The sequence below is a fragment of the Phasianus colchicus genome, chromosome 2, assembly GCF_987193195.1.
Source record: "Phasianus colchicus chromosome 2, bPhaCol1.hap1.1, whole genome shotgun sequence".
Taxonomy (NCBI): Eukaryota; Metazoa; Chordata; class Aves; order Galliformes; family Phasianidae; genus Phasianus; species Phasianus colchicus.
This window is the reverse complement of record NC_143437.1, coordinates 55,059,615-55,073,275: the sequence shown is the minus strand read 5'-3', so window position 1 is coordinate 55,073,275 and position 13,661 is coordinate 55,059,615. Positions and strand designations below refer to the sequence as shown.

The 13,661-nt window shown below is 38.4% G+C and overlaps 1 protein-coding gene across 5 annotated transcripts in view; it reads left to right on the top strand.

The window, feature by feature from the left end:
• Positions 1-13,661, top strand: part of PDE7B (phosphodiesterase 7B) — a 162,184-nt gene that overhangs the window by 131,197 nt on the left and 17,326 nt on the right. For all 5 annotated transcript variants that reach the window (XM_090135750.1, XM_090135749.1, XM_031610814.2 and 2 more), the window contains 3 exons: positions 10,763-10,914; positions 11,425-11,488; positions 13,559-13,654. In XM_090135750.1, the coding sequence (XP_089991876.1) occupies positions 10,763-10,914; positions 11,425-11,488; positions 13,559-13,654 (312 nt within the window). The remainder of the gene's footprint in view (positions 1-10,762; positions 10,915-11,424; positions 11,489-13,558; positions 13,655-13,661) is intronic.

The window sequence follows — 13,661 nt, the reverse complement described above, 5'->3', positions numbered from 1 at the left end:
GACACAAGCAGATTAGATACGTCCCTGTGTACTGCACAGATTGCTCCATTTAGCCTCTGAAACAAAAGTTATTTACTGTCTTCATCAAAACAGACAAAAACTCCAACCGTTTGTTTAGCGATTATGCTTTTAATCTTCCAGCGATTATGGTTTTCATTAAAAAGCAATTATCAGACCAAACTTTAAAATCTTTTTGTAAGTGCTTTCCAGAAAAACTGGGAAGAGGGGAGGTAGGTGGCAGGAAGGAGGAGAAGACCAGCTGCAAATGGAGAGGTCTGGCTGGGAGTCAGGAGGAAAGAGACTAATAGGCAGGGAGGACTTGGGCTCTGATCCGCTGCGTTCGCACGAGCTGGCAGAAGTACTGCAGTTTAGCAAAGTGCTTGCTCTCAGCTTTGCTCATAGAAGGTGTTTTCTAGGTCATAACTCCATCCAAGTGCTTGCTGTGGCTGCAGTAGATAGGTGTAAGGGATAGTACAGACCCAGACATTTTCCCAGGACAAACGGGGAATAACATACACTGTTATAACAATATCCTGTGCAGAGCTCAGGATAATTTCATACTGCCAATTGTCAATGATAAATGTGAAGAAAAAACTTCTTTATGGCTAGCTGGAAATATTGTTGATGGCCTCATAAGGACTGAGAGAAAATACTTTATGAATGAGAATTGTTTTAGAAGAGAATATGCACTCACATTTGAATGTGACTAAGTGAATTCCTCATTTGCTTTTTATTCTGAATACAAGCATGTTATTTAAAGTTCTCACTGTATGTTGTCCCCAGTTAAAGAAATCAAAGAAACTGATGATAGGATTTCTGTTTTTATTCCTTGTAGACAGATCTTGCCAGTTCTGGGATTGGCTGGTGCTGCCCAGGGGTTGTCAGGGGAAAGGGCTGTGAGGAGGGAGGCTGAGAGCCACAGCCTTTGGTTGCGTGTGGAGCAGGGTGCTCTGTAACCTTTCTGCTCTACTGCTGAGCTTAAAAGTGATCTGTCTCTCTTCAGGCACCTCTGCTCCTACATAGGAAGGGCAGCTGGGTTTTAAGCTCTCTTATGTTTTTGGTTTGGTTTGGTTTGATTTTTTTTTTTTGCTGCTTTTCCTTTATCTGAAAGTAGACAGTAAGACTGATCATGACTCTGCAAGGAAAAGCAGTGATCCTGATCTGGGGTTTCTCATTGTGTTCAGTTCTATCTATACTTTTACTACATATTATATTGAGGAGGTGAAGAGAGCAGGGCATTAACCAACAGGCAGCTAACAAAAGCTGCTGTAGTAATGAAAAGTCAGATGAGGGAGAGTAAATTTTATGGTAAACATCCTCACGACTTGCAGGGTATTGTCTCGTAAACATTCCTCCAGCTTTTCACTAATTCAGACAAATGGAATTTTAACTAGAGCTACTTTCCTGTACCATCTGAAATATTGTTCTGAGTACCACCCTTGTTTTAAAGTAGGGGAGAGCACAGCTATTTGAGCTAACATTTGTGATGCCATCTAAACATTCCTCCAGCGGCTCTTTGTAATATGCAGAAACTCTGGGAGCATTATTTCACCTTGTCAGTGCCATGCTGTCAGGAACATGAGGATATTGAAAGATCCTATCAGAGGAGATGAAGGATTTTATAGCATCTTCCTGTCTTTTCTGGACCTACTTGCAAGCCTTCCTTGAGACGTAGTTGCACCTATGGCTTTTGGGAATCTGAGATAATTCTAGAATTCAAAACTGCACACCTCACTGTGCTCACATCTACTGCTCAGCCTCCATCAACATTCAGCAAGTATCGATGAATGCCAGTGGGTGCTAGGGCAGAGCCACTGCCATGATGGCAGGGGATAGCCGCAGTACAAGCTGTGCTGGGTTGCATGCAGCACATGGACCAGGCATGCTTGAGTTAAGGCATCTGTAATTTAGTTCTCTGATGACAAAGTTGCTCACTGAATCACTGGACTGTATCCCTCCAGTGACTAATATGCCTTGATTAAGAGAGATTTCATTATCCCTTGATGAGATGTGACTGTGGTAGTACATCACTTCATTGCATTAATTAAAAGTTTGAGGGAAATCCCTGTGATAAATCTAGTGTTGTAGGTGGGCAAGCAGCAACAATAAAGACTTCACCATATTATGGTTGGATTAGATGCTTTGTTTTATTGCCATTAAGATGCATGGGTGATTAATAACTTTTTGTTTACAGATTTGCTTGTCAGTCGGTCAGAAACCAAGTCATAATGATTCTCTAGTTCCCATCTAAGTTTTTCCTCTGTTCTGAATGGATGAATATTATTAAAATGGTTATTAAAATGGTTTCTGCTTTCATTTTTTACATTTTATTAGAAATTCTGCATTAGGAATGCTTGGGTTTTGACCCAGAATCAATCATCCCTTTGCTTCCCTTATCTTGTGTGTCCCAGTACCCCAGTATCTGACAATTTTCACCTGTATAATTGATATTGGAAGGATGGAGTCACTGTTCCCAAATGGTGTTAAAAGATTTTTTTTTCTTACACATTGCACAGCAAAAACTTACAGTGGGGTTTGAGAGTATCTAAAAGGTCAAAACATGTTTGCAGATATTCCAAGGGTGTATCTATATGTTGCCTAGGATCTTGCTGGCACTAAGGCAGAAGCTGAATGAAAAAGATAACTAATTTATTCGCTAAGCAAAGCTTAAAGTAGTATAGATTACGTTTTTAGCAACAGATGGTGATAAATAGTGATATTAGTTACTGCTCAGTCTCTTTCCCTGATTTACAGTCTGAATGGAGTCAAGCAAAGTCCCCTGCTTTTCAGTTTGTGCATAAGGTGATGCTTTGCCAGCATGTGATGAATTATGTAACACAGAAATAAAAAGTATTGTCAGAGTTAGTAAAGGAAGATATGAATTCATGAAAAAAGTCTCTATCTCAAAGAACCAAAGTCTGTGGATGTTTGAATTTGTGGTTTTTGCCTGTCTACAGAAAGATCCATTTGCAAAATTTACATTCATTTTTGGTTTTGGATTTTGAACAACTCCAAGGCTTTCAGGTAGGGCCCTTCTCCAGGGAAAATAAAACTTAACCACAGCCACCAAAAACTGAAACATCAAGTATCCTGAATCCAAATGAATGAGGTTAAAAAAAAATTTGGTTAACTGTCTTGTTTTGTTGCCTTTGGCTAGAAAAGGAAGTGGGAGTGAGAGATGCCTTTTTAAATATTTCTGACCTGGGTTAAATTAGGACACTAGAAGTCTTGTGAGGAAGTTTAAAGGACTGATTGGATTACTCGGATCCCAACCCAGCCTGTGGAGATGAGGCCAAAGTTCCAGATGGTTATTAAATTAGAAAGGGAGAGATCTCATGAGGTCTGCATCATTTCTACATAATACCTCCCTTAGTCCTCATGGATAAACATGTCCAAAAGATACTTGTCAACTGTAAAGGCGCACAGACTTCTTAATCAGGTTAGCTTGCATCTTGTTTGAATGACAAGAATATTTCCAGCACTGAAGTCAGCTTATGGCCTTGCTTTCAGTTTTCCTCTTCAAGAAAGAGGAATTGAGTTTCTCTTAATAGTGTTGCAGCACAGAGGTTATTCTGTTTTCTGGAGACACTTCGCACTGTACTCAAAAATTGCTCCTGTCACTGGAGGTTATCCTGGTCTGTCCTTGTCTTCCTGCACTCCTCCTTCAGTCAAACAAAAGAAAGCTTTGTTTGGGGTGGATTTTTTGTGTTTGTTCTTAACGTTTGTTTTTGGAAGTTCTTAACTTCTGCACAATTTAATACCAAGGTAGAGTGGAAATTGTGTTCTACTTCCTGCTGCTTGTACTCTTTGTTTAGCTTTTGCTTTTCTTTTGTAGAAAATGAAAGCCAGAATGTAAAACTTGCTGATGTACGTGTTTTCATATGCTAACAAAATGCAGTAGTTGGGGCTATAGTAGCTTCAGGAAAAAAAAAATAGCTATGCTGCAAACGCACAGTTTTAGTGAACATTGGTGTGATAATGCAGGTTTGTGCCATTTTTAATACAGATTTAGGATTCAATTCAATTGAGAATGTCCCTTTAAAAGCATCCAAATTTTGCGTGACCCAGTCTACTACCCCACCTTCTTTTCTCTGATTAGAAAAGGGAAAGGGTGTACTGAAGATAACACTGGGGATACTTTCCAAATGACCAGAGGAAGAGAGAGAACAAGGAGAAAGGATCATTAAGATGATAAATGAAAGCTAGGTTTACTGTTGCTACAGGTTATGTTCCTTTTTTTCAAGGGGGGTGGAGTTCGGGGGTAGGGGATGTACTGTTTCCTGTTAGAGAAACTGTAATCGGCTATAAAACACTTGCAGTTCTATGGGGGGGAAAAAAGGGCTCTGAATGTACTCCTGTACCAAGACTGATGTGGCAGAACAAAAGCTCGTATTGAAATGATAATGGCTTTGTGGTGAAACAGAACACTGTTTCAGCATACTGCTGAAACTTCAGCATACTGTTTCCTGAAGGTTTGTAGGAGACTTAATAATTGATACCAAGATGTTTGTTTTCGTAATGCTGATGGATGACCCGAATAAAGGCTGTGAAATGTGAAGAAAATCAAATCTAAATTCATTTGAAATTTGTATATAATCTATTCCTGCTCCTGTCGTTAAGGCTAATATTCTGTTACTACTTTGGCTTCTGCAACCCCAGCTCTTTCAGTCTTAGAAGTAATATGTTTTGGAGTGGTTGGAAAGCTGTAGGACAGGTGTTTTTCAAGTTGCCAGCAATTGTGCAGGGACTTTATAATTCGGAAAACGATCTGTTACAAGCCACCATCACCTGAAGCATAATATTTCAAGAGTAGGAAACCCCATAGCAACATGACCTAAAAAATTGGCGTTCTGGAACCTCTCATATTTCATTAACTATATTAGACAAAGAAGCATACAAACACCTCTTCTGTAAACAGGGTACTACATTGATTTCATGCAGTTATGCAGTAAGTTGAAGGATTTAATCATAACTCTTTTTTTTTAAGTTTTGTTTTGTTCCTGCTGATTTTTTGCTTTTCTCTGATGTGTTTGGACTCCCACTTTCTTTCTCATAGCCTCTTCCTCATTGGAAGACTGCGTTTAACCCATTCAAAGAGAAATAACAGTTGTAACAGTGGCAGCTAACAAAATAAAGCACTTGGTCTCCAAAACTGAGTTTTATCAAAAGTCAAGGAGCAAAGAACACAATTTGCTCATATTTATTAATGTTTTGGTTTTGTAATTTATGTATTCATTTCTTACAAGGATAAAAAAGATGGTGAATAAAATAAATCATTTTTACTTGATTGTTACATGCTTAAGTATTTTGAATTTTAGTATAAATAGCAATTATATTACAATAGCAAAAAAAAAAAAAAAGCTTGGGCATTGTGCTTAAAGTATTACAAACAATGATCCTGCCCCAAAAAACCTCACTCTTACTTAGCCTCACTGTCATTTTAAATGCATTAGAGCAGCAAGTGAAAACAGAATGTGTATAAAAACTTCTTGGATTCCTCTCTAGGTTGAAGAAGTGTCATGAGGATTTCTAAATTTGCAAGATCTTAGTGCAACACTTCACAATCTGTAGACAGTATGTAGTGTAAGGTGTTCATCTCCATCTTCTTAGTTGTGGTGGCCAACTGAGATTCAGTAGTGCAGCTGAGACATTTACCTGAGCATTTTGTTCCTTCTACATTAGGTTGAAAGCTGTCAATTGACAGTTCTCTGTTGTAGGTTCATTGTGCCTTGTATGTTTTCTCAGTCCTATCTTCAGAACTGTGGTTTCTTTTCTGGAGGGATTTTGCACTGTATTGTTCAGGGTAATGGGAAAGCTTGGACAGTGTAGAGAGTAGAGGTTACCTGTACTACTTCTAGTTTACTAATGCCTTCTCCAAAGTTCAAATTTGAAATATGAATTTTGGAATGAATTTTTACTTTATCTGTGCAAGTTCACTATCCTTACCTATGCTGCTGCTGTCTTTTGATGTAAAAAATCCTTAATGTAAGTGAGGAGACACAGTGGTTTTTTTTTAAAAATTTTTATTTTTTGTCATCAGTGCTATGTATTCATCTTTGTAAGAGAAGATTAGTAACCATGTCATGCGTAGAGTTTGCCAAACAAGACTTCAGTAAATGAAACCTTAATGCTTGGCATGATTTGACCAAAAAACAACCAAATAAACAGTGGACAAATACGAACTATTCCTCTTAAGTCAATTAAATGAATGTATCTTGAGCTCTTAATAAAAACATTCTAGTCAGCTGTCAAAGCAGGAAATTGTCTCTGGTATTACAGAAGCTAATTGCTTCCCAGGGTCCCCTCTGTTTTCAAATGATCTGGGCAATAAATTGACTTTCTGATCCTCTCACTTTATCCTTTGGATATTTCAGCACTTCTCCATCAATCCTGCCTGATTCTTGAGGCATATGCTTGACGAGCAATGGATAGGTACCCAGCGTCTTTACGTTCTCAGAACAGGGGCAGGGTACTGTAAATTGTATGAGTCAAAAGCAGATGTTTAAATGTGATTTGTGTATGCTCTTTTTATTTTTTATCCCTTTAGAAAAGGAAAGGAAAAAACATTTTCTGCTTCTGAATCAGTGGGCTTTTGAAAATTAATAAGCCTGTTGTTACCCATTCATACTGCTGAGTGACCTGCTTTTATTGTGCACTGAGCTGCAATAAAATAAAAAAGGAGATGCTGTGAAGGAAAACTCACAGGCATTATTTGAATGCATAACCAAGTTTGTTTACTTGAAAAGAACAATAACAGTGTAATGAATGTCTGGTGTAGTGTTAAGTACATCCTTGTCCAAATTTGATTTATGTGATCATTCCTGGATGTTAACTCAACCATTGTTAACATAACCTCTGTAATTTTTATGTTCATGCTGCCTACGGGCACGCTCCCGCTCAGCAAAGAAATCTGGAAGAAAACTTGTAGCAGCTCCTAGAGCAGGAAACCTCTTTCCCTGAAATAACAGCAGTTGGGCTGTAGTGTGCCATAGGTCGTGTTAAGGTGACCAGATCTGTGTAACTGGAGGAGCTCTGTTAGCAGAAAGGCAACCAACTACTATGGCTTATTAACCTCTTGAGGGCTACATGCAGCAACCAGACATTGTCTATGATCTGATGCATGCATGATAGGGATGTCAAGTGACCTCATGAAGAGTTTGTCTTAGCTTGCTGCCTGCTAGAACACATCAGGAGGTGCACTGTGAGCTCAGGTGAACTGTGTTTTTGAATGTAAACATTAAGATTTGTGAGGAAAGCACGGATGGTCCTCTAAGTGTGTAGGTGTGTTAATACAGTCCCTGAAGTAATTTTGTTCAATATACAAAAATGGGATTCTCCATTCTCTGTGCTAGGCAGTAACTCCACAGGATAAGAGAATGCACATCTCTGAGTGAGACACATTGTGTTGTTTTATGTAAACAAAACATTCAGAAGTTGCCACAGTGATTAAACAGTTCTCAAGGGAAGTTTTATGGGTATAAACAAAAGATATTCTTGCTCGCCTTTCATGTTAATTTCAAAATTGCGTGTAATTACTAAATCCTTCCCACATGAGCTTTACAGCTTGTTCTCTTAAGGCAGATATTACAGCATGCATGTGAGTACCCTGAATTCCACAATTGACATTTTGATATCTAGGAAGGTATTTTTGATTAGTTTATGTGTAATTCATTTTAATCTAACTAGAAATATCTGTCAGTAACTTCTTATGTTTTCAAGTCATTGTATGACTTACATCAGGTGTGGTCATCAAAAGTTTGTGCTTAGAATTTAAATTGAAATTTATTATTGCCAGTTAGGAAGTGGTATGCTCAGTGTATAGCTCTGTCATTCACATCATTCACTTCACCTTAAAACTGTGTCTTGATTTTTGTGTCAGCTTGCGGATCCCATGCACCTGGAATGGCTCTGTGCTGTTGGGAGATTCTGGCCTGGGTTTGAGCTGAAGGCAGAATCTCAGCGTTTGCTCTGAGCTGCTTTGCTTTTGACTCTTTTTGATCTTTTTTTTTTTCTGTTTCACATGATTATGTTTTTCTCTTTAACACTGATGAGAGGAGGAGAAAGAGCAAATATTGATGAGATGATAATAATTGAGTGTTGCATTATAACGAGGCATATTGCTCTGGATGACACAGTAGCCCAGTAAAGCCTATAGTAATCATTTGACAAGTCCCGTGACTCATAGACAAATCAGTTATTACTGGAATGACCTAAAGGACATGCTTTTAATGCTATGTACTTTAAGACAGTGTCCAAAGTTTGCATGTTGATAGACTGCGATGCAGCATTTGGACTCTTTTGTCAAGAGCCCAGTTTGAAAATACACTTGAATACTGTTAATTTTTTTTCTCATAAGAGTAGACATGCAGGGCAACAGATTGTTGTGGGTGACTTTTATTTGCATAGTATTTTACATGTAACATAATGTTCATCTGAAGCAGTACTATTTCAGAGGTGCTGTCTGCTGGCAGTCCATGGCTTGTGTTTCAGTTGAGACGCATGACAAGTCTGTGAAATGACATAGCATCAGCAACAAATTTGATGGTTCAATCTGGAAAATTTTTCACAATAAGAAATGTTTTATTTCTACCTGATGTGTGAGTGTTTTGGTAGTGTTGTCTGTGCTACTGAAACAGCCAGGTAATCTAGAGGATAGAACGCAAAGTTCTTCAAGTATACATCTGCTTGTTGGGACTGCCCAGACCTTCAGCTCTAAGATCTGTAGGAATTCTGCATCTGAATTTTAAACAGTGACAGGTGTGGGGCAAGGATGGACTTAAGGAAACTGGGGAGTTAAGAAACAGCTGACACAGATCTTAAAAAATGAATTGATTTTAAGAGTGTTTTGATATCTAGGAAATAAACTCAATGCCAGCAACTTCTTAGAAGCACTGAGAGAAACAAAATGCAAAGACAGGACCCTGCCAGACATATAGGTGTGACTGGATAACTGCTGGAATGTATATAATTGACATATATGTTAATTACCCTTTCAGTAGGCCATAAGGTTTCAGCATTTAAAACATGTCACAACTCAGGAAGGTACTGGCACATCATACCTGAAAATCTAACCTCCAGGCTGGTACAGCAGTGACATTGTTACTGTTAGCATTCCTGCTTTTTCTAAGTTGTAATAAAGCTATTTTGTGCTTTTTTTGTTATTAAAACTCAGTGGGGTGTGACTTTCAAGTCTTTCAAGTAAGTCTGTGACTTACAAGTCTAAGAAAATACCTCCCAAGCTATTTTAAGTATTTGGTGATTACTGACTTTCTATCACTCCATAGCTGTGATGTTTGAGAACTGTTGGATTATATAAGGAAGAAATTTGCTACAGTAAGTGCTCACATCTGCTCCTGGAGAAATCCAAATGCTGAACCATCTAAGGTTAAGAAAAAGAAAAGAAAGAAAAAAAGAAAAAAAAAAACTAATCAAAACTTTTCAGAAAAAAAACTATTGGAATGATAAAACACATAAAAGCAGTGTTATAATATTTTAATTTCACAACAGAACAAATATTCAGCATTTATACATATAATGGAATAGCAGAATGGAAAGAGGTATTTTTAGTCCTTGGCTGCGTTTTCTTGAGCTCTTATTTCAACCTGAAATCCAGTGAATTACTCTGTGGCGTCTTATCTCAAGAAATCATTACTGTTCTCTAAAAGGAGTGCTTAACTATCAATTTCTTGCAAGGTTCCTCCCATCAACAAAGTTGTCATATCTTTCTTACTAGCTTCTAACAACTGCCTCTTTTTCCAAAACTTAGACCAGACTGCAAAATGCAAACGTTGCAGTTGTGCGTGAGGTTCTGTTAAAAATTCAGATGGAATGACTTAGGTCACTGCCAGCTTTAGGAAGCCTGCATAGTGCTCTCTTCCTAGCAATAAAGTAATTTAATTACGCTAATGACAGATTTAATCACCGTGCAAGAGCTATCCTTTTTTTTCTTCTTTTTTTGTGGCATATTTAGCCAGGTGTTTCCTAATATAGCCTTAAGGAATAAAATTATCTGGATGCTGACTTGGAAGAATGTATTCTTTCATATAACTAAAAAGGGAAGGAATTACCTGTGTATACTTCCCAAGTGGAAAACTGACGTTTCCTTCATTTATAGTTTGCTATAGTATATAGAAAGTATAATATAGTGGTGCTATTAACCTACTCTTGCTTCTTCTCTTTTCTGCCCTCTTCCAAAACTGAGTCATGCATTTGTGCTCTCAGGCCATATTTTGAATTCTTTCTTGGTGTCACGTTTTTGTCACAAATTGACAATGAGAGTAGTTGCTGTATTGCAAATGCTGTGCATAAGGCCACCAGTGTCTGCTTGGAGTATGCTCAATATAAAGAAGTGCTGTTAACTTCTTACAAGCTCCAGCTGTAGAGAGAAGCCCCCTGTCTGTTTGCCTGTCCTGTCTCATTTGCCTTCATGTTAACCCCTCCACAGTTACATGATATATTCCTCCCATGGTGATTTAGCTTGGATCATGTTAAAGCCTGTGGCAGTGTCTTGAACTCAGACCTTCCAACTCCTATATTACTGCTCTGTTTACTAGGACATATTTATTTTCTGAACTAAACAAATGTATTATGCTGAGGTATAGGAATTTCAATGTTTCCCCTTCATGAGGGCTGGCAAGAAGCATGAATGTTATCACTTTTGAATCATTATAGCAAATTTTTAGCTGTTTCTCTCTAATAAATAATTGAGAACATTGTCCTTGATCTTGGTCTTCATGGTTTCTGTACTGATTGCTTTTTGTAGATACAACACTCTCAGGGGAAATTGGCACCAAGAAAAAGGTGAAAAGACTGTTAAGTTTTCAGAGGTATTTCCATGCATCCCGGTTACTCCGTGGAATCATACCACAGGCCTCTCTGTACCTGCTGGATGAGGACTACCTTGGGCAAGCACGGGTAAGATGGGTCTCCAGATCTCTATGCATCTTAACATTCCACAGAGTGTAAGTTTTGTTTCACTGTTCAGGTAAGAACATGTGGGAATGGCCTCAAGTTGCACCAGGGAAGATTCAGGTTGGATATTAGAAAAACTTCTCCAAAAGAGTGGTCAGACACTGGAACGGGCTGCCCACAGAGGTGGTGGAATCACCATCCCTGGAAGTGTTGAAGAAACTACAAGACGTTGTACTAAGGGACATGGTTTCGTGGGAAATGTTGGTGATAGTTGGACAGTTGGACTGGATGATATTGGAGATCTTTTCCAGCCTTGTTGATTCTGTCTGAATCATTCTAAGCAGTCCTCATAGTATAGCTAAATTTGGTTCTTAAACTTTGGTATTTCAAATACATCTCTATAGCTTTCCTGAGCAAAGCTTTAATCAGGTAATTGGTTCCTACAACTTCAATGTGGAATAATGATTTCAATCTACTTTGCAGTTTGACATACCATTGTATTTGTTTTTCTAGCATATGCTATCTAAAGTGGGAACGTGGGATTTTGACATTTTCTTGTTTGACCGCTTGACAAATGGTAAGTAATTAAAAAAGAAAAATATATAAGATACCCTAAACAGAGATATATATGACTATCTTAAAAATGGCTAACTTATATTTTACTAAATTTTCCAGTTTAGATTACTGAAGAGACTTGGACACAATTAGCTCCTCTGTAAATCATATCCTTGATCTTTTCAAGCTTTTACCAGAATGTTCATAATTACTGGAAAACATTTAAAGTGTGGGGGGGTTTTTGTATTAATGTAATCTGTTACATTTGTTATAGTCACATTTTGCTTATTATGAATTACTCATTAGTTTCAAGGAAGTGTTTCAGTTTCCTTGATGTAGGAAACTCCAAAGCAACTTTAAAACAGACCTATTAGATACGTGAGTAGATCAGTTGATAAGAGATCGATTTCCATATTACAAAAGGCCTTTAACCAAAAATACCTTTACTTTGGGTCAACAATCTGGATAGACTAAAATAGGAAAAGTATGTAAGACGTTAAAACTCCAGTAAAACTGAAGAATGTCCAGAGAACGGCAGCGAAGCTGGTGAGGAATCTGGAACACAAGTCTTGTGAGGGGTAGCTGAGGGAACTGGGGTGTTCAGTCTAGATAAAGGAGGCTTAGGGGAGATCTTATTGCACTCTACTACAGCTGCCCAAAAGGAGATTGTAACAAGGTGGAGGTTGGCCTCTTCTCCCATGTAGCTAGTGATAGGACTAGAGGGAATGGCCTCAAGTTGCATCAGGGGAGATTAAGGTTGGGTATTAGGAAAAACTTCTCCAAAAGAGTGGTCAGGTTCTGGAACAGGCTGCCTACAGAAGAGGTGGAGTCACCATTCCTGGAGGTGTTCAAGGATCTAGGAGATGTGGTACTAAAGGACATGGTTCAATAGGCAATATTGATGATAGGTGGACAGTTGGACTGGATGATCTTGGAGATCTTTTCCAACCTTAATGATTGTATGATTCTAAATATGTGCCTATACTAGCATGTGCCAACTTATATCTGTGCAGTGAATCTGGGTCGGGCAGCTGCTGAAGAGGTCACAATCACACCTTTGGCCTTTCTGTATTGCTTGTAGGAATGAGATCCGCCAGTCCTTGTTCCCAATCTAAGTAGTTTGGCTATGGTGGAAAATGTAGGAAAGCTGGTTTAGAGGGTAATTTGGCTGAGCAGCTGTCAGGGAAGAGTGGAAAGGACTGCAAATGGCAAGGGAAATAAAAACATTTCTTCCAAATCACCTTTCTGTGCCCCTGGTCACTAGCCAAGGCCAAGTAAGCCTCCATGTCCATATGTTTATTTTCTTTCCTGAGTTACATTAAATGAGAAGAGACTCCCTTCAGACATTGTTTATACTTTGTATGGGTTGGTTTGTTAGGTGTTTCTTTTTTCCTACTTTTCTAGAAACATTGGCATTGAATTATGCAGTGCAAACTTTTCTAAACACTGTGTATGTATAGTTGATCATATAATATAGTTTAGGCTCAGTTTTGTCAGTGTTCCTGGCATGAAATTCACAGTAAGACCAACATTACCAACTGGGACTTGAGATTATAAATCTGTAACTCATTTTCCTGTCCGCATCATTGTGAGATGCACTTGCAGTTGAGCTAGCCATGTGGATTGCGTGTACATGTTTCATAGTCAGGTATAAAATCAAAAGCTTCAATTTGCAAGCTACAGAATTCTCATTAAGTAATCGATTTGTACAGTATGGCAAGCCAAAGTGGCAGAAAAGCCATTTGCTCTTTCTGTCATTTCTGGAGGGAACTTGGATTATGAAGGTGGTGTGGCTTACGAACAATCCTGACAGAAGATTTCCAGTGGATCGATTGGCCTTTTGTGTCTAACTGAAATAGCAGATGCAGTGGGACACCAGAATAGCATTCCACTGACACAGACGAACTGTCAAGTCTCGTTTGTGCAAGAAAATAATACATATAAGCTATTATTGAGTATATGAGTATCATCTAAGCTGATGTGTTGGGAACTAAGGTGACAGGAACTGACTAAAAGGAAACTACCAACTTTTCTAGTCTTGGTTGATAACTACATGTTTAAAGCAATCTGAGTTGTTCCTCTCTGCTTTTAGGAAACAGTCTCGTAACACTGCTCTGTCACCTCTTCAACGTGCATGGACTTATTCACCATTTCCAGCTAGATATGGTTACATTACATAGGTTTTTAGGTAAGTG